At 46.5% G+C, this 21,085-nt stretch overlaps 2 protein-coding genes across 2 annotated transcripts; one reads left to right on the top strand and one right to left on the bottom strand.

Annotated features, from left to right (window-relative positions):
* Positions 1-482: 482 nt before the first annotated feature.
* Positions 483-15,842, bottom strand: LOC135393902 (ADP,ATP carrier protein-like). Its single transcript, XM_064624242.1, has 3 exons — positions 15,434-15,842; positions 3,445-3,842; positions 483-1,508 (listed from the first exon to the last, which is right to left on the bottom strand). Exons 1-3 carry the CDS (start codon positions 15,834-15,836, stop codon positions 1,155-1,157), a joined length of 1,155 nt encoding a protein of 384 aa, XP_064480312.1. The 5' UTR covers positions 15,837-15,842; the 3' UTR covers positions 483-1,154.
* LOC135393903 (ADP/ATP translocase 1-like) lies at positions 6,264-20,120 on the top strand. Its single transcript, XM_064624243.1, has 4 exons — positions 6,264-6,340; positions 17,891-18,033; positions 18,118-18,413; positions 19,067-20,120. The coding sequence occupies exons 3-4, from the start codon at positions 18,167-18,169 to the stop codon at positions 19,807-19,809; spliced, it is 990 nt and encodes a 329-aa protein (XP_064480313.1). The 5' UTR covers positions 6,264-6,340; positions 17,891-18,033; positions 18,118-18,166; the 3' UTR covers positions 19,810-20,120.
* Positions 20,121-21,085: the final 965 nt, after the last annotated feature.

The following is a 21,085-nucleotide window of genomic DNA, read 5'->3' on the forward strand; positions in this document are numbered from 1 at the left end:
TTGACACACTGCTCTTATAAACTGCTTTACGGAGCAGGGCTACGGGGTGCACGAAGGTATACGCGGTTCCCGGAACAGAACATTCAGCCTCGGAACATTTACTTTCCATCGCGCAAAACCCGTAAAATCGCGTGCAGAAGCGCGAAGAATCGCCTCAATCGGATACATTCGAGGGGATATAGCCAAGGATAGAACAGTGTTGACACAGATGATGCCTGTTGAAAAAACCGGAACAAACTCAAAGCACGCTGTCCAGTCACTAACTGTGCTCTCATAGAGATTACACAGTTCGTAACCTGCCTGTAAATAATAAAACAATGTGCAACCCCGTCCCATAGTAGCCAGCCTAACACTGCCACTGACTGCGAATATGAACCCCTCTTCCGGTGTCGCAGAAGGGCTTTACCCCTTCTGCGGCACATAGCCACGCTTTCCTTTAGATTCCTTCGAGGACCGGAGAGGAAGGCCAAGAAGACTATACACCCAGTTTCTACTAAAGAATTGCTTTTCCTTTATTTTCGGAAGTTGCTTCCCTGACACATGTCTAGCACGCTAAGAGAGACTCGGCCAGAAAACGATGTGCATCGCCGAGTGACGACGGGCCGTGGCTAGAGACCGCTTCCGCGTCTCGTACTGGCACGCAATCTCCCAAACACATCGTATAGGAAGCAGCATTTTTATCCCCTCCCCCACCTCTTTCTTTCGTGGTCCGCTCGTGCGTGATAAACTCGATGATATCTCGTTTCCATCTCGATACGACAGATATGTGTTCGACTATATGATGTCGATAATGCATTTCGTTTACGTCCAACGATCGAAAGGCCATCTGGAACTCATAACACCTATCAGGGAAACTACTCGGCCGAAAGCAGTTTTTGTATAGTCCGTACGAGAATCTTACAGGACTAAACCGGCCTGGAGGTCCCGTACAGACTGTGCTCTCATTTGAGTCCATGAATCTTCATGGAAGTGTTTGTCAAACCCTACTGTGTCACTGCAAATATTGTTACTCGTGGCTTCGCAGTTCCATCACAAGGCGTTCTGCGGTTCAGATGACCAGCGATACTGAAGCAGTCGACCGTCTCGTTGACCTGCTACATGATCCCTAGAGCTTGCATAATTGATGCTACAGAAATGTGCTTCCCGCCAACGGCTTAAAAAATAAAGGACTTGATCTCGTCGTACAGCACAAGTACCAGGGCACCACCAGTGCCACGGAGGATGTTGGAAAAGGCTCCCTTGAAGAAGGCGGCGCCGCCTTCGGTCTTGTAAATTTTGCCCCAGCAGTGCATTGTGTTCTTGTACTGCCTCTCGGCAGCAGAACGGCCGCTCTGCATCATCATACGTCGTCTAACTGTGTCGAAGGGGTAGGATATGATACCGGCGACCGTTGTCACGGTCTGAGCGATCATCCATGAGATGACGAGCGGAGTGTTCTTCGGGTCTGGCAGCATGCCCTTAGCTGTATCGAAGAAGCCGAAGTAGGCCGCCCTGTAGATGATGATGCCCTAGAAAGAAAAAAAATGTCCGAGCATTATACTTTGCTAAGGTTGTGAAAGTGGAAGGAAAACAACAGCAGCAAAAGATGGCAGGCTACGTCATGCTGATACTGCTCTCCTCAAGAAACACTTTAGCCTTCCGTTCACGTATTTGTTCTGCTTTTTTTTAAATTCCGTTTTAGCGCTGCGAAGCAACTGGGGTTATGGGCGGCGTACAAAACAGATGGAGAGAGGAGAGCAGGAAGGAGTGGGGGGAGGGGGTAGTATGCGTCCTCAGCCCACTCTATGGGGAACTATATGCGACATTCCTCTGGAAAGTCTTCGGAAAACCTAGGGAAAACCTGAGACAGCACAGCCGGTGGTAGGATTCGAGCCCACAACCACCTAGTCTTCAGCACGACCTTGGCCATGCCGCTGGTCCACCTATTTGTCTCACAACCCATTTGTAAGATTCAGATGATTCAGATGTAAGATGCAGGTCAAGATCTTTTGTAAGATGTTGCCATCACGACACGAACATAGCTGCGGAGCATTTCAACGTCTCATGGATGGACCAGATCTCGCCCATTCCATTCCAGCAGGTCGAAAAATCACGATAAGCGGAATGCACTAAAAACTTGAACATGTATATGGAACTTATCTCGGAGTGTGTATCTGCATATATAGCTCGATCGTAATCGCATGATATAATACATCTCCAGCATTATAGCCTTTCCAAGGAGCCTTCACTGCACACTAGCGTTCAGAATCCCTAGCAGTTTTTACAATCCCGGGATTTCGGGATTTCTAAATGTGGATCTCAGGATCAGGATTTTTTGCAACTATTCCCTAGATGTTGTTACAGGGAGGCTGCTCGCTGATTGTCGAGATAAGTAATCGGAACACGCTTATTGGACACGCTGATCCCGGCTGTCCAGTAGACACCTTCCGATTGTCTTTCTCGACGCAGATACAGTGTGCGCGTGTCCTGTCGTCCCCACGGAACATTCTAGTGGAAGAAAACAAAAAAATGAAAAACTGCTCAATGGAGCAATGGTTTCACCGCGTATCATATACTGAGCGTTCGCAGCGTGCCGGAATATCGACTTTGCGTTGGAATGCGTCTCCTCTTGTCAGGTACGGAATATCTTGTGGCTGCGTCCCAAGATAATTCTCACGGTTAGCAGTGCACGGGAAGATGCACTTGTATATACTCACGCGGCAGCTAAAAGCAGTGACGTTTTGCGCATCTTCTGTTGAAGTGTTCTAGGGAACGTAATTTAGGAATCCATGCTTTTCGTCGTGCTTGTATCCCAGTTCAACCAAACACGGATAGAATGCATAATGTAAAGCCCCGAGACTAAGAGAACACGAAGGGACAGACACAACGCCAAGTCTCAAAGCCAGATAGAAGATAGGGGCCACATGCATACTCACTGCACATGCATATCACTCGGTTAACTAAAGAAGGAAAGGAATTTTTGAATGAAGGTACGTATAGGTCACAGGAGACATTGAGCGTGTATTTATAATTATCGCTCAAGAGTGTGGGAACAGTAAAGTTGATGGTAGTTGGGAGCAGTGTGCCTCTTCGTGGTTTGTCCCTTGGGAAGATGATGAACGGGTACAAACAGGGCCAACTCGCCGTGCTAACCTAGCATTATAGCCTTCCACGGTTCAGTTTGGATGCCGTCCCAATGATATGCGGAGAGAAAAACACGAGCCGTCCGGTGGCCGCCACAAAGCACATGTGACGCGCTTGTATACTTGGACACACAGTTGTTTTGCAAAGATTACAACCTTCTCATAAAAATTTATGTCATCGTAATCAATATGAACCGGAAGGTCCCCGAAATTCAAGAGTGCACCTAGTTCAGTCGCACACCGCAAAGGCGACCTCAAGACGTCTACCTCGTAGACGTCTTCAAGTAGTTCGGCGCACTGGAGCCGAGCAAAATTTACTAACCTGGACGGACACGCCGAATCCTCGGTAAAGACCGACTGCGCCGTCAGACTTGAAGATCTTTGTGAGGCAGTTACCCAAGCCGGTGAACTCTCGCTGTCCAGAAGCTTTGCCGCCTTTGCCTATGTCGGCAGCCAACCGCGTTCGGGCAAAGTCAAGGGGGTAGACAAAGCAGAGAGATGTGGCTCCTGCTGCACCACCGGAGGCCAGATTGCCCAAGAAGTAACGCCAGAACTGGGTCCTTTTGTCTACTCCTCCAAGGAAGATCTGCTTGTACTTGTCTTTGAAGGCAAAGTTGAGGGCCTGAGTAGGGAAGTATCGGATGACATTGGCCAAGTTGCCTCGCCAAAAACTGAGGAAGCCTTGTTCTTTTGGGATGCGGACGAAGCAGTCGACCATTCCTGAAAAGAAGTACAAAAGAGTACGTGTTTATTACAAACTGTGCTTTGCATAAAGTTCAGTTTTGACGAAGATCTGGTGCTGTGCCTCTGTATGAACACAATTCAGTGCAATGTGCGCGACAACGTAGCACGACAGAGACTAGATTATGTTAGTCTAAAAGCAGTGAGGAATGAACGACGTCACGCAACATGTCACGAACAAACTCCACTTTCTCGTATGAACAGCTCTAAATGGTATAAACGGTGTTAACGAAAAAGGAGCTCCCATCTCACGCAGAGGCACAACCAAACATCACGCACGTACGTACAGTGGAGAAAAAAAAAGAAAAAGGGAGAACCTAGGAAGATCCATTTGTGGATCCTTTGGAAATGCGCTTGCATAAGCCTTTCCCTTAGAAGTCGGCCCAGGCCGCACATTCCCCCAGGGCGTCAGTCGTGACATTGCCCACCTCTGTGAGGCTCTGTGAACGGCGAGCCCTTACACCAGCACCACGACAATAAGCCTTTGATTTCTTCATTTGCTTCCTCCTTTCGGTTCACTGGAGCATTTCTTGCATTTCTGGTGTCCAAATGCCATCCCGTCGAGATCGTTTTCCGCCCCTGCTTTCGTCGTGCGGCGTCTATTTGACGCAGAGTCCTTCCCACAATGGGAGTAGCACGTCAGGGACGTGCAAATGTATACGGTGAACGTAAAAATTGACTGGTGGGTCTTTCGTCCTCACATTCTGTGCGACACTAATTTCAATAAGGGTAATGCCGAGAATGAGAAAAAGCAAGTAGGCGCCACGAAGAGTGCATCAGATCTCACTTAATACCTCCATATCGGGTCGGAGAAAATACTGTGATACGCGGTTTTCACTGTCTATAACGGGCAATTATTCGATAACTGTCCAGATTCACCGCACGTGCGCTTCCGCCGTTTAGCTCAGCGTTCCCAATAAGTTTGGTTTTGTGGTAGGCTTCCCCCAGCAATGAAAAGCCAGCCCCAACCCAAAGCGGGCTTAGAGCAAGTTCAACTTTCGCTTTTTCTCTGGTACGACATCGTCTTGCGGACAAAGAAAAGGAAAAGGAAAACGGGATACGAGAGGAAGAAGGGGAAGTTAGGGGGGTCACATATCACATCATATCATATATGAGCGGAAAGCTCTACGCCTTTCCCTCGCTGTCCCTCTCTCTTCCCCGAATTTTATGCTCTATGCAGAAAGCCGTGTCGTGCCTCTTTCCTCCCAATTCTACCTTCTTACTGTAAAGATATACTTAACTCCTTTCTGAAACCGGCAGTTTCTTCACTTATTTTTCCTTTATCTGTCTACGGTCCCTTATAGCAGCATTCAGTGGAGACCCCGTGCCCGCCGCCACATACCCTCAAGGCCCAGGGGCATTAAAGAGGGGAGTGAGCAGGACACAATGCAAGGTCGAAGCACAGTAAATATGCGGACGCAGCAAAATGACAATAAACGAGCAACTTCGTCATGAACATATTAGTGAGATAGTCGAGACAATATATAATGACATTATATGTGAAGAACATCGCACAAGCTGTTTTTGAATTCTATAATATTAGTAATTGAAGTGACAGAACCAGGTAAACTATTGCATTCTGATGAGGTGCGGGGAATGAATGAGCCCTGAATGACCTCGTTGAAGAACGCAATACACCTACTTTTTGACGATGATCAACACGAAGGGAAATGTACGATGGAGGAGTGACCGAAGAGGATTTCAAAGTCGCGTTGTGATAAAAACAGTTTATGAAACAAGCAGAGGCGGAGCATTTTCCGTCGCAAAGAGAGATCAGTTAATCGTAAGCTAGTTCTCATATAGCGGTGACGCTGGCAGTGCGATTGTAGTTGCCTAGTATGAAATGGGCTGCTCTGTTCTGAACTGACTCAATTAGGTTGATGAGATTATTTTGATCAGGGTCCCAGACTGAGGCTGCATATTCCAGTTTAGGCAAGACAAGTGTTTTATATTGCGTAGTCTTCACGTGAACCGGGCAGATGAGAAGCTTCGACGAATGTAGCCCAGGGTGCGGGACTCATTATTAGTAACGTACTCAATATGCGTATGCCATTCAAGGTTGTTAGAGATGAAAACGACCAAGTATTTATAGCACGACACTGACTCAAGAGGGATGTTGTTGATAGTATACATAGGCTTGACTAGTTACATTGGTGTGGGACATCGTTAGAAGCTTACAGTTTGTCCAACTGTTGCACCACTCGGATACTTTAAAGGTCGTCGGTTCAGTCATAATAACTCCCTCTTGTGAAGCACAGTTAAGCCTTAAATTCAAGTTAAGGGACAAAACTGATCTTGGTTCAAGTGTTAATCGGTGTTTGTGAAACTGGCACACGGCCATCTTCTGAGAGAAGGAAGAAGAAGAAGTAGCGGACGAAATGTTCTATCACGTGGCCACGGATTCCGGGAGGACGCCATAGGACGAAGTGTTACCACAGCGGGCCAAGAACTGTCCCGCACGTCCTCATCTACTTAAGGTGAGCCTTTCTTCCGAGTCTCGTTTCCGTCGACACGATATGCCTGCGTCCTCATGTAGCGGTGTTTTCCCCGAATATTAACATTCGGATGGCGTCTTGCTTCGCAGCACACTCATTGTATGTAACCGTGCGGAACCGTATGTCTTGCGGACGCTTCCCGAGCAAAGCATATTCACTTTCAATGTTGAACTCAAGAATAGCGAACGTGATTGAAGAGATGGAGAGTGAGCAAGTGAACTGTGAATGAAGGCAACATTTCCTGTTTTGTATCCCCTACGTCCTCCCTTGCTCATATTACTTTCGCTGTCATTTGTACAATAAAGCCTCACTGCTGGCCCGAGTGTCTAGCGCTAGCTTGTCTCGTGTCGTCTTGTCCCTTCGTTCTCTGCCGGTAAATATCCTTCAAACGCTAGGAAATGTTGCCTTCATCCAACGTGGTCGCTCTTTCACGTGCTATCAAAATACAGGGTGTATGCTATAAAAGGTCAGTGACATTTTCGCGCGTGACACTATATCTATTTGAGAGACGTACTTGTGCTGCCATACAGTGAATCACTTATGCCAGAGAAACCTACGAAAAAAATGTGGTTACCATTCCCTGCGTAATGAAGTAAACACGGCCACGGAAACTTTCGTCTTCATGTGTTTCCTATGCGCAATACCGATGGATGGAGGTGAAAGTTTGCATGGTCATATTTATTTTGTTACACAATACTAGGTAACCACAATCGTTTTGTAGGTTCCTCTAGCATAAATTATTCACTTTGAGGCAGAGGAAGTCTTTTCGTGATATAGGTATAGCATCAAGGAGGTATCACTTCTTGCACGAAAATGTGACTGACCTTTTATAGCATACACCCTGTACAATGCCGTATACAACAAACATTACGCGTTATTGGTATATAGCTGCTCTTTGGGAGGTCTTCTGGACCTCCCAAAGTACGAGTCGCCGCGGTAAACAACGGAATATTTCTTGGCGGTGATTCAAAAGCAGTCAATGGTGCAAGAGGAGTCTCGGGCCAAGTTTGCTTAACAGTGAACGAGTCCTCTCATATTGAACACACGACACGCGCTACGTCTTCGCCCGTTTCGCTCTTATTGAAGGAGGATGAACGCTCTGCTCTTCAAGTTTTTGAAGCACCCTCGAGACATACCGTTTCGTACATGTGGTGAGGGTGTAGTGGTGAGGGTGTAGTGATGCGAGGCACTACCTGAGTACGGCTCATTGTGATCCGCGGATGGCGAAAGAGAAATATCGTTCTTATCCTCGCTTATATTTTCGTAAGTTTTGTCGCGAGCGATCGGTCTCGTCTGTTAGATATCCACTATAGGTTCAATGTCGACCTCATGGCAGCAGACTGGCCCCCAACAACACCGAATATCCTCTGGATGTACGAATAATGTCCTAACTGATTCGTACCCGCGATGGATATTCTGAAGACATCCATCGGACGTACGAATTCCTTAGGACATTATTCGTACATCCAGAGGATATTCGGTGCTGTTGGGGGCGCTGAGAGCACCTGCAAGGTAGGAACACGCAAGCATCAAAAATAGCATTCGAGAAAATTACGAAGCTCGTCGAGAATAAAATAAAATCACGCAAGTTTGGGGGAAATCAAAATAGCTGAGTTGTGTACGAGAAGTTTCCACCGAGCCCGACGTCACTAGCAATAAGATAAATATATTGATAAGTTTATTAATTACGTCGAATGCCTCGTTGGAGGGTTGCGTGTCCCCTGACGGAGATAGCCTCCGCTGAATTTTCGTCATCCGATTGGTGACTTCGTTGCGAGTTTAAATGATCAGTAAATTTTACTTTCACTTGGGGTGCCCGTGTCGTCACCGTTGTGCGGCATGCAGTAATATCCCCATACTCAGTGTCACTATCATAATTTCTACGGTCTTGCTCGCGCAAATAACGTATACCCAGAAGGAGTTATGGTCACATTGCCCGCGGAGTGTACATATTAGATAAAACAACAACATAATGCCCACTGCTGTTACATCAGCAGGTAGGTCGCGTGCAATACCTGGAAACGTTGCCGCCAGATATATGGCACGTGCACCGTGTATGAGCGCGTGATGTTTGCGCAATACCTCGCAGAGTATCTCTCCATGTTATGCCCGTACAATCGATGTAATTCAGTGTTATCGCGCGCCTATCGAAATGAACAGATGCAGGTTATCGTGTATTCTTCAACAGCAAGCTAAACAAATCTGGCGTAATCGTCGAAATGAACGCCGACCTGTCCAACAAATTCGTCGTTGAGATATTGCTGTGCCTTGCTCATTGTGTGAGGAACATTATAAACTGGTACGAGAGTATAGGAGTTGGTTCGAAGGTCTAGGGGTTGCGAACAGAACCGTCACCAGAGATACCGATAGATTATCCCAGTTTGTTTTTGTTTTCGTTTCTTTTCTTCGTTTTTTTTTAAGGATGAGCTTGAATGAAAAACAACCAGCACAAAGCGTGATGCCCTTCTTCGACAGTAGGCTCACGTTAGGACTATCAATACCGCCTTTCCCGTTTCATATACTTCGTCTAACCTACATATATATACACTGTCCTCACGATAAGTGCGACCAAAAAATTCCATCGATTCTGTACTTGTGACATTGAAGACTGGGTTCTGATCTTAACCTTGCCCGTCTGGTCCAGTTTCTCTGGCACCCGATTTCAACAGCCTTTAAATTCTTTTTTCGATTACGAACCTTCCAGATGAATAAAATTAGCCCACAGAGTCTCCCGTTCTGTCTCTGGCAGAGGCAGACGATTCCGCACTCGTAAGCTAAAATAAGCCCTGGGCCCACAAACCCTTGTCCGAAATAAATTCGCCTCTCGCCTCACTTTCCGACTCAAAGGGGTCACCTTCAGGATGGGAATGAAGATAAAACGCCACCTCCCCTTCAATGCTCTCGCGCATGCGACGAGCTAAGCCGTGACGTAATTTCGCCGTCGTCATGACGTCAGCCGTGTCGTCTGCGGAGGTTCCCCGGCGTAGAGAAGAAAAAGGTTTTGCGCTGTCGCAGGTGATCCGTGTAGCTGTAGGAATGAGATTGTTTGCGTCAAGATCAGATAGGGGGGTGCTTGCCAAGCCTAAGAAATTAGTTTTCTCGAGACACTTCGTTATTTGGGGTCTTCAGTGGTGGGTTCAAATACGAGAAACATGTCGCAATGGGTCCAGGTTGGAGATTTCATTGTATACTGGTTGTGGGGCTGGCCATGGAACATTTCTTTCCGACTGCATTACTCGCTACCAAATTGTTTTCTTTACCGGGTTTTTCTTTACGGGGATTGCCCACAGAGAATTTCTCCCGACGACATTACATACCCGCTGCCCCTGTGTGTATTCTTTTCTGGTATTAAACCGGGGATTGGTCGCAGATATAATACAAAAGCGCCTTCAGAATCCCTTCGCAAGACACAATCTTCATGGCGTAGAATTTAGGAGACAGATAAAAGCCGTACCGAACAGCAAGTAATGGGCATGTAACGATTTCTCAAGCGCGCCGACGTGGAAAATAGCGCATGACGTGCTCGCTTCACTACGCAATGCAATACACGCACTTTTTCCGGTGTGACGCGGCAGCCAGTGTGCTCCACGTGAGTTCCACGTGACAACTCTGCTCCCGTTTACTACGACGCTACTATGGCTGTTTGTATCTGTTTTATGGCAACTTGACGAGCGAACTGTTGCGCCCTGATCGAATAACTGCACGGCATATAGGATAAGCTTCCCGCGGGCACTTCGCATTTGAAGAAAAAAAAAAGAGCTCGGCTGAGAACTCCGGAAGCTCAGTGCCCTTCAATTCTCTGCAGACGGCCAGGGTCGCTCGTCTGAACTTTGATGCGCTTTTATCTTATCTGTTCCGTCATGATGTTACTGCGACATTCTAGGCAACTCTCACCTCTTCTTTTTTTTTTTTTTTTTTTCTATACAGCAGGATCCGAGTGGCTGTGGGTTGCGTGACGTGATTAAAGCGCCGAAGAAATTTATTTATATACAGCGATATTAGAGAGGATGAAGGTTGTTTTCCCCCGAGAACTTGAGCTATCTGTGTCGAGTCATCGTTGTTACTCACGATACGATTCTGAATTTGTAATACAATGGGAACTCCAACTACTGTGTGCCATAATGAGATCTTATCTCTGGGAACAATCAACCCTCGCCCAAGCAGCCCAACGTACTGAAAGTCGAGTGCAATAGGGGTGGACGGTATGTGTCTTATCAATGTTCTTTAGTTTTAAGAGTCTGTTCAAGGCCTACCACCTAAAGTCTCCCCATTGCACCCGAAACCCCCCGTCCACCCCCATTGCACTCGACTTTCAGTACATTGTGCTGCTTGGGCGATTTATGAGTCCTTGGATTTACGAATCCTCTGGCTTTATGAAAGATGCCTTCTGAGACAAAGCAGTTCCCCTCCCTTGTTTCACCCCTCGATTTATGAAAGGTGTTATTTTCTTTCTTTCTTTTTTTTTTTATAGAAAATCAGCTTTTCAAATCGAAGGTTGTCTGTACTTTAAGAAGAGCACGCCAGAGGTATTCAAGACGACTTCGTTACTGCATAAAGTCGACACTTTCGAGGGAAACTTTTTTGCATTCACAAATTTACTGCATCAACTGGAGTACATGTTAACGCACCGCTATGCCTGACATATACAGCAAAGTAATGGTTAAGTATATATCAGTAATATGATTTTTAGAATGTGAGACAATATGGGCCATACGCGTTATTTTCTCGACATTATCACCTGTCTTTGGGTGCTTTGTGAAGGCAGTCATTGCATTATTAAATAAAATATAGTAGAGATTCGTTTTTTTTTTCCTTTATTAAACATTGCCTAGGGTCCTTGTTTTTTTTGTTTTGTTTTTTTACATGGTTTCGAATGAGAAGATAAAGCTGGTTAAGAATATGAGCTATATACGGTAATTCCCGTAGAACCCATATGAGTTTTTGGTACATACGGAGGCTTTGTTTTTAGAAATCTCACTCTCCCAGACGACTTATTGTTGTTGTTTTTTAAGTCCTTCTGAGGGCTCGTTCCAAATCCGTACTCTCCACTCTACACAGATATCCGATGTCCTCTCCCAAGCCGCGTGGAAGATCCACTGCGGGGATTATTGGGTGTGATTACATTGATTGCCCTTAGCACTGGTAGCATTGGTACAAACGTCGGAAATGTCAGCAACAACTGATTCCTTCTGAGTGAATCACTCTTTCTATACCACGCGTCCGCCTGCTGCTCCTAAGACCGCGGGTTCAAACCCGGCCGAGGACGGTGGTAATTTGGTGGAAGGGAACAAGTTGCTCAAACGCACAGTTTCCCCGCGAGGAACGATAAATCTGGTGTGTAGAAACATGTTAAAGTGGGACTCCGCAACAAAACTGCTGCAATGGTTGTGCCATATCCGTAAACTTGGGATGTCAGGAACGTGTGTACGAAATATCTCGTTTCAAAATTGCGAAGATCTTATTCTAACAAGGAGTGCGCCTTCGCCTCTGTGAAGCAAGAGGGCGCTGAAAGCAACGTACTGCTGACATAGTCCGGCTTCCGGCAAGAGAGTATGCAGGCTTCATAGCAGACGACAATGCTGGGTGACGTCACAGTATCCTCCTCCAGACGAACCGCCGTATGGTTGAGCTCTGATTTTTTTCTCTTGGGTTTCTGTTTGCTATTGTCATCATTTACGAATTAATTACTCGCCTAAAATTAATGCGAGTGTTGTATTCGGTATCGAAGGGTATTCGGTATATTTGTCGTATCCTCGCGAAGTCTCCCTTTAAAGAAGAGAGAACAGATGTTCTGAGGCTGGTACAACAAAGAAGGGACATATACATACTTTCGTCTTTCATCGTTAATCATATTTCATCTCCCTTTAAAGAACCTTCGGATGGGCAAAATTAATCCAGAGACCTGACCACTGTGGCGTCGCTCATGATCGCAGCCCAAAATTATTTTTAAAAATCTTATATCACGCTCTCCCTATTTCCCTAACATCTGCTCCTTCCCATTCTGACGTCATTCTCCGTTTTGGTCTTCCCGCATTTTTGGCTTGGTGGTTCGTGCGCAATAAAAACTGCAGTCTCCATCACCTCTAGGCGAATCGTACGAATATACCGAAGCGAATAATTCTATATCCGATTCGACTTCCGAGTCGAATACAGAATTCTATCCTCGAATCAATGTTTCTTCCAAACCGCATACATATTCGAAGCTGGGCACGTAGGGCATAAATACAAAATATGAGCCATACTTCTTATGCTGACCCGTATGAATATAATGTGCATATACAGTCAACCCTCGATTTATGAACACCCTCCGTTCCCGGAAAAATCGTTCATAAATCGAGGGATTCATAAATCGAAAATTCCATGAAGTCAATACTATCGAGCGGACGAAACAGTATTTGCGAGTTGGGATTGTGTTTATAATGCAATATATTGTGTAATTTTGCTTTCGACCGTGCCTTCTGCTGTACACTTGGTCGTCCCTAACGCGTCCCCAGGAAACCCGTTTGTTGTTCGGATTTCGAGGGGTTAAAACCGAGGGTGGAATACTTGGAAAAAGATTCGTCCGCTCCGGCATCATTCATAAGACCACGGAATAATCCGTTCATAAATTGAGGGCAAAAACGCTGGGCTACTCCTAGTTGGTTATCAGAAATTCCATTCATTATTCGGATACCGAGGTTCATAAAACGAGGGAAAAATGCATGTAAAAAGTTTGGTTCCTCGTGCTCCTGTTCATAAAACGAGGGAATTCATAAATCGAAGGTTCATAAATAGAGGGTAGACTGTATATGCTTCGCACACGTTTATATCAGTACATGTGCTGCGTGTGTGTCCGGTCCGATAACTATAAGCTTCGTATTCGATTAAGTTTTATAACTATTCGACCATCCTTTTATGACTTCGCTTATGTACCTGTCCCTTTCGTATTGAGCTCAGTTTTAAAATACGAATTACTATTTGAACCTCTGTATGAAATACGGGAATAAGTCGAAAAATCCCAAACTGAGAAAAGGGGCCTGATCTGATTATCCGTCCCATTGACACACATGCATTTCCTGTCTCTTACCCTTCCTCCTGTAGCGGGCCAATAGAGTGCAATACAGTCCCATGAAGGAGGAGGAGGAGGTGGTAGGTTCGAGTCCTACCACAGGCTGTGCTTTCTGAGGTTTTCCGAATATTTTCCATACGAATGTCGGCGCAGTAAAGTCTGCCCAGGACGCATACTAACCCCCTGTCCCCTACTCCTTCCTGCTGTCCTCCCTCCATCTGTTCACGTCTGTACGCTGCTCATAGTCACAGCCGCCTCGCGGTGCTAACGCGGAATTAAAAGAAATTATTTGGCAAGTACGTACTAGTAAGTAGATGTTATTGCAGCAAAAATAGTAAAAAGGGGACAAGTCGACTTATCCCCCCTTATTGCATACAGAGGTTCTCGCACATCCCTAATAATCTCCCTTTCAGCACGTTTATGCTGGCGTTGGTATCAGTGCCCATAATAAAGGGATACGATAATATTTCACGCCACTAGCTAATCGGTGACATGTTGCACTTGTTGCTTCCTATTATGCAACTTGTTACACGCACTCAAGGGAGAATGTAGGTTATCGGGGCCCCACATATCTATCAAGGTTGCAAAGTCTACGATCTCTGTTTGAAGTAGTTACACAAGGTGGATGCCGCATCAGTATGTCACGGTGGCATCAATGTCGAACGCCAAAGTCCCCCAAGTAAAATCGAGTGATGTAATGCGTAGGAGCATTTTCATCCTTGTTCCTATACACGCGCGTTGAAAGTCAAGACCTGGCATGTGCACAGGACCGTTCTATTCTTGTCAGGAGTAGGGCAGCGATGGGTGTTGCAACCCGTTAAAATGGTACGCTCCGATTTTCTCTGGCACGCCTCAGGTGTCACCTCGTCCGCTATATGGATCCATAATTCATAAGAGTGTTGCATCATCTACAGTTATTTCAGATAAATGTAAAATGCAATTAATTGCACCGATGTGGTGAACACGCGTTCCAGATTTTACAGCAAAGCAATTTTACGCCAATACCGAAGCTCATGCGGTTCTGATGTCACGGCAGGCGTCTCTGCCAGTCAGGAAGCGCGAGAGAGGTCACGTGCTAACGACTACCAATGGGAATGGGCGGAGCTCTGATGTCAGAGCTTGACGAGTACGCGTGTTCGATGGTTTATATCTCGTCAAGTACGACACGTAGAAGAATATTTTTTATATATATACTCTAGTGTGCAAATTCAATGTGTGCATGATGTGATAAAGCATATCTATCAGATTGTCACAGCCTCTTTAATGTCGCAATGGTACTACGACTTACTTGTGGGCGCATAAAATTATCTTAAAGCGCCAAATGTGTCGCGATCACCTGCCACAAGATGTGTTACGAACTGCCAACATTTGTTGGTTATCTTTCATCTCTTTTAGAAGGCCACACTTCCATTCAGGCCAGAGGGCTCTGACCTCCGTCGCTTAAGGTGGTCCGTTGACGTTAATTGGCTGTGGCTGCCCTTATGCTGAGTTCATCGCCAAACACTATACTTAAATAATGCGTTCTAACCCTTCCCATTGTGACTTAGTTAGCGGACGTGAATAGAGGTCAGTAGTTGGGTCATGAATGGCGGTGAAGCCGGGAGCGAACGAATGCGACCCTGGGTCGTATTTCTGCGATGCTTGTGTACTTGTCGCAGCCGGAGCCAACGTTGACCTCTCCTGCCCATGGAGCACGTGTCTTACACCCCATTGCCCACGATACGCTCCGTGAAAGGCTTCTCAGTTCTCGAGGTACCCCTCAATGTCTGGTATATCGGTGCTCCGTTTCCACTTATGTCGCTCAGACACTTCCTGCAGCTTCTAAAACAGCGAAAAAACTTCTTTACGTGCAATGGACACCGCCTCGCAAGCAACTTTACATAGCAGTCAGAACCACTAGCAAGACACAATGTCCTGGGGGTGATTCAGAGCTCATTTGAGCAGGATCGAGCAAGGAACACTGCCGTTGTTCGTGCTGTCTGGATTGCTTCTGGTTAGGCTTATATAAGAACGGGACGTGTCCTTACCCTTGTACTGCTTGTCCGCGGTAATCTGCTTGGAAACATGTTGCACTTGAAGCAGCAGCTTGACTCGCTCGATGGGAGCTACGCTGGTTTTGGAAATGGCGGCGGCCACTCCACCGGCGATAAAGTCCTTTAGGAAAGAAACAACTTGAGTGTCCTTCGTACCCGACATGATGGTGCCCTGTTGCTCGTGCCCTAGCCCTCGGCCCGTGCCCTTCACCGAACCGCTTTCCCGTTTTATACGGCAGTCTGGGGCGACGTCTCGTGTCGGAGTTAAAAATAAGCGAGCACCCTCGTTCCAGTCGCGCTGCCCTTTACGCGTCTTATGTGCGCAGGCACGTCTCAAGCAGTCTTTGCTGGAGACTTCCTCAGATTCAAGGAGAGCGAGCGACCGCATATTATGCATTGACTACGATCTGGCACGCAAGGACCAGCGGGGAACGTTGCAGTTAAGGTTTCACGACGAAGATGAGCCCGACGTTACTGCGGAAGTGGCGGAAATTCACGAGCCACGTAGGTCTGCCGAAGCTAGCATGTGGTCGAGACAAGGCGCATATCGACTGTGTACACAGTATGGTGCATCGTCGCCTGGGACAGTTCACACGTCCACCTTGATAGTGCTGAAAGCTGTTTTGGGTATGGTCAACTATTCTCTGTGTCCTCCTCACGAATGCCACGGTCCTATCCCTATTCTCCTCTAACACGAGAACGAATTTCTTTTTTCGATACTCACACTTTCTGGAGTAGCGTAGACATTGGCAAGTTGATGCAGGGGCCACCAGCTTCAAGGAGGCTGCGAATGTAAGGAAAGAGCGAGGGCAAAAAAGTGTTAGTAGCCGTGAATGAACAAGTGCCTCGCAGAGAAACAGTCTAGAACGCGCAAAGGCTATCGAAACCCAGGTGAAGGCATAAGGGAGTGCCCGGACAACCTGACTCCCTTCGATTTCAGTCGTTACCGAGTGCTTGGAAATGATTTCAGGCACATGCAGTACATGGTTATTCTATAGCTAGGACTTCTCCGTGTTTCCATTTAACGATGGTCGAGGAGTGTTCGCCAGAGTCTTCAATGTCTGGACTCTTTCGGGTGTACCTTTAGGAGAACCTCCGAAAAAATAATTTTCCGTAAATTGACGGATTGGATTTCCGCCTAACGAAAACAACCGATAAGTTGGAACGTACCTATAGCGCACTTTCAGCCCAACAGAAATCCTGGATCCGCATCTAATTTCGGTGTCGTGTGCAAGAAAAGCGTAATGCATAATAATGGAACACTGAACCGATCCCATCGAAGACCTTCCTCTTACAGAAGGTTGTCGTGATTGAGGGAAGGTGGCTGCGATGGCGACCAGCACAAAAATAAATTGCGCAGCTTTTTGCTCATTTCGCCGTTATATATTTTTATTAGTACTCAGTGTTAGCACCGCGAAGCAACTGTGGCTATGAGCGGAGTTTCGCATTTACAGTTGCTAAAAAGACGTTGGGAAGAACGCCCTGCTCGCCTTCCAGAGTTACGGACGGTTAGGATTATGTAGAATGGGGAACTATCAAGAAGGAATGTAGAACTATCAAGGTTCTGATCATACCTACAACTCATCATGTTGTAACCGGCGCAACCTGAGGACGAAACGCAGACAGACACAAGGCCGACGCTGAACTTCCAACTAATGTTTATCATTGCACACAAATCCTTACATAGCACGGGTGAAGCTGAACCAGGGACCTGCTCAGAGTGTATGTTGGGCTGTAATCAGACACTAGGAACGTGCTTTCTTCTGGAAGGAATTTCGTGTCTCTTTGTCCCGCCCTCAAGATGCGCTGGTTACAAAATGGTGTGCAACTACCCCACTTTGCCGTTTGATTTGCGTGTCCGCAACAACGCGGATTGTTCCCCAAAACTCGTAAAGGTTTCAGTATGCGTTGGAGCGTTTATATACTAGAAAGAAAGACAAACTAAAAACCTGACGGCCCAAGTACTACTCACACCGTGCATCGTAAGCGCAACTCATACGAGACGCATACTAGAAAAAAAAAAGAGAGAGAGAGAGACAAAAGAAGAAAAACTCCGCTGTTGTGCTGCTCAGGTAACACACCTACAACTCATGCCTGTGTCAAAATGCGCGCGAAACATGTTGATACAAAACCACGTACGCCGACTCCATCTGTGACGACATATGCGAACACTAAAAACTAGTATCGGACCGATTTCTCACCTGCATTTCTCCCACATGTGTAGCCAAGGTGTTCTCCAAGGCGCACGTCACCTGGTACAAAGACACGAGATTGATGTAACCATGTCATTACTACGACACACAGTCACAGAATTATAATATGTGCACTTCAAAATTCGCGCCAGAAATGCCGCCTGGAAGAAAAGGCAGCAGTCAAGAAACGTGCGTTTGCGCATCAGTCTTTAGCTTGTCAATTGATTTGTATGATCCCCACTCTCATGTGTTTCAGCAGGTATTGGACCAAAGAAATCAGCCGCAACACCGCAACGGAGAGGCACTATGATATGAGGTGCGGCCGAAAACCGAAACGAAATTAGTGACGTCACAGGACTTGACAGCAGTTGCGGATTACGCTGTCTCTTAATAGGTCAAAATGTGAGTACAAGGTATAGATTTTCCGCAATGTGTAATAGAATTATAAAAATATATATTAATTTTTACTATAAATATTACTTCCAGCTCTCTTTCTAAGTAAAAATTAGGGACATCAGTACCGGAGTCAATCACCATGTCCAATAAAAGTACCGTGCCTCCCTCGACTGGTTCCTCTGCTGCGGTGCCGTCACCTCGTAAGGAAGCTAAAGCGAAATCTAAAGGCATGTCATTCGACCCAGTGTCCTTCGCCAAGGATTTCGTCGCCGGCGGTGTCGCCGCTGCGATTTCCAAGACTGCAGTGGCACCAATTGAGCGTGTAAAGCTACTTCTGCAAGTACAACATGCATCAAAGCAGATCACAGAGAGTCAGCGATACAAGGGTAAGTGCCTACAAAGAACCGGCTGCGTCGCCATCTTTGAATGGGGTCACATTGCGGTTGCGGAACCGGCAAATGTTTCTGCTCAGAATGGCAATTCAGACCTGGATAATAGCTACCACACGTGATCAGTTTACAAGCCTTCGCTTACTGAATTCTGTAATATGGGGCCAACCGGAAATTTTAACGCATCTGACGAATTTTATTTGCGCAGTAGAATGAATGGCGATGCGCCTCTACCGGTTTGTCCACGCGGCTCTTCTAGTGGAATTTTACTATATTGTTTCGTAATTAACGTGACTCGGGAATATTTGATAAGTTTGTCGGAATATTTGATAAGCTTGTTTTGAGTGTCCTTGCAGGGGTGCGACTACAGTCCATCCATGCGATAGCCCTGAAAGGTCATACTTTTAGGATCGCCAACACACGGAAGGGTGCGACTGTAGTGTATTAGGATAACCGGTAGATGGAAATTGCTGCCTCCATTTTTTTGTCTCCAAATTTTGTCTGCATCCATATGAGTATTGAGATCGTTAGCAAGGTCACGAGTAGTACAGGGAGCTTTTTGATGTGAGACTAAGTACAGCCTACCATTCGCTTACTCGACAAAGGTCTGTTTTCGCACCGAGTAACCGTGTCGACCTAAACATTTGCAGGAATGGTCGACTGCTTCATCCGCATCCCAAAAGAACAGGGTTTCCTCAGTTTTTGGCGAGGCAACTTGGCCAATGTCATCCGATACTTCCCTACTCAGGCCCTCAACTTTGCCTTCAAAGACAAGTACAAGCAGATCTTCCTTGGAGGAGTAGACAAAAGGACCCAGTTCTGGCGTTACTTCATGGGCAATCTGGCCTCCGGTGGTGCAGCAGGAGCCACATCTCTCTGCTTTGTCTACCCCCTTGACTTTGCCCGAACGCGGTTGGCTGCCGACATCGGCAAGGGCGCCAGCCAGCGTGAATTCAGTGGCCTCGGCAACTGTTTGACTAAGATCTTCAAGTCCGACGGGCTGGCTGGACTGTACCGTGGCTTTGGTGTCTCCGTCCAGGGCATCATTATCTACCGTGCCGCGTACTTCGGCTTCTTCGACACTGCCAAGGGCATGCTTCCTGACCCCAAGAACACCCCACTGGTGATTTCCTGGATGATTGCTCAGACGGTGACCACTGTTGCCGGAATCATCTCCTACCCATTCGACACCGTGAGGCGTCGTATGATGATGCAGAGTGGTCGTGCTAAGTCTGAACTCATGTACAAGAGCACCCTGCACTGCTGGGGCAAGATCTACAAGACTGAGGGAGCGAATGCATTCTTCAAGGGTGCATTCTCCAATGTGCTACGAGGAACCGGCGGAGCCCTTGTGTTGGTCCTGTACGATGAGATCAAGGCATTCATCTTCTGAAGAGACTTGTGAACTTGGAGGACTGACACACCCACCGCTCATGTTTCTTCATGCGTTTCCCTGCCCCCGTTTTTTTTTTTCTTTTGAGCTTCTCAGTCATTCTGCATGTTTTGTGTTTTGAGGCTAGCATTTTGCACACTGCAATAGCGGTTTTTAATGCTATTTTTTTCCCACATAGATTGGTCATTTATTTAATGAGAACATTCCAGTTTAGGGCACAAAACACAAGGCATGCACAGTTTGGACCAAGGGGCAGGCAGGACGTTTGGAGTGCTAGTAATAAGAGCAGAGTAATAAAAGAGTTGATGAAATGGTGTTGTCATTGTGTATTCTCTTCATGAGCTTGAGACAACCCTGATGCATGTTTTAGGTGTTCGTGTGAAGCTGGGCTGCTAAATGGAACAAGACCTTGGTGAACAGCTGTTGGTACACTAGCAACAGTTGTGGATTATGTGGGGCACTGCAATAATATGGGGCTAAACTGACTATTTCAGTTCTATCCCATGGTAGGTCTGGTGTAGCCAGTAGTAGTAATGCATGTGGTAATACTGCAGTCCTTGCAAAAATGCAAAATTCACTGTATCCAACTTCTGGTGTGACAATATTCCATATTGACTGTTGGCCATCGGTTGTGTGAGTTTGGATAAGTGAGCGAGCATTTGTGTTCATCCTGGCAATGACATTGATTGCATCCAGGGTAGGGCAAGCTAGCACTTCGGTGTCTCTGGTTCTGGCCTTCCCTTAGCACTAATACTTTGATATAACACTGTACAATCTTGGCTGGTGAGCATAGAAAGGGAAGGAACTGAAAAGTGTGTTCATACACACAGTAGGGTTATTTTTCTTGCAGTGACCAAATTGAAAGTGTTACCAGATTAGCTGGCTTAACTCATATTTTTCATGCAGTATACTGCGACTTGCTACTTACAGGAGAGGCATATGGCCTACACCTTTGACAGAGCCAAACATAGAGACCGCTAAAGATGAAGCAGAGAGGGGGGGGGATGACCACCCAGTCCTTTGCAGTGACACCTTAGAACCCTGGCACATTTGTCAGGCACCCATGTTCCGCATCTTTATGTTGGGCACCATCATCACACTCACCATATGGTCAGCAAAATCTGCTGCATGGCCTATAGGTAGGACTCCGGGTTTTCGGATTTATCCGAAAAAGGTACAGCAGTAAAATTTGAGGCAATTCAGATTTATCTGAAAACTCCGCATTTGCGGGTTCCAGTAATTGAGGACTGAGCAAAAAAGCTGTGCCTTGATGACG

Source organism: Ornithodoros turicata, chromosome 5, assembly GCF_037126465.1.
Source record: "Ornithodoros turicata isolate Travis chromosome 5, ASM3712646v1, whole genome shotgun sequence".
NCBI lineage: Eukaryota > Metazoa > Arthropoda > Arachnida > Ixodida > Argasidae > Ornithodoros > Ornithodoros turicata.

What these genes read in the sequence shown, in the direction of transcription:
- LOC135393902 (XM_064624242.1), bottom strand. Translation starts at nt 15,836, where the DNA reads ATGCATAATATGCGGTCGCTCGCTCTCCTTGAATCTGAGGAAGTCTCC. An exon ending in CGCGGACAAGCAGTACAAGG is followed by an intron (nt 3,843 to 15,433) that starts GTAAGGACACGT and finishes ACTTCTTTTCAG; the next exon opens with GAATGGTCGACTGCTTCGTC. An exon ending in GATTCGGCGTGTCCGTCCAG is followed by an intron (nt 1,509 to 3,444) that starts GTTAGTAAATTT and finishes TTTTCTTTCTAG; the next exon opens with GGCATCATCATCTACAGGGC.
- LOC135393903 (XM_064624243.1), top strand. Translation starts at nt 18,167, where the DNA reads ATGTCCAATAAAAGTACCGTGCCTCCCTCGACTGGTTCCTCTGCTGCG. An exon ending in AGAGAGTCAGCGATACAAGG is followed by an intron (nt 18,414 to 19,066) that starts GTAAGTGCCTAC and finishes AAACATTTGCAG; the next exon opens with GAATGGTCGACTGCTTCATC.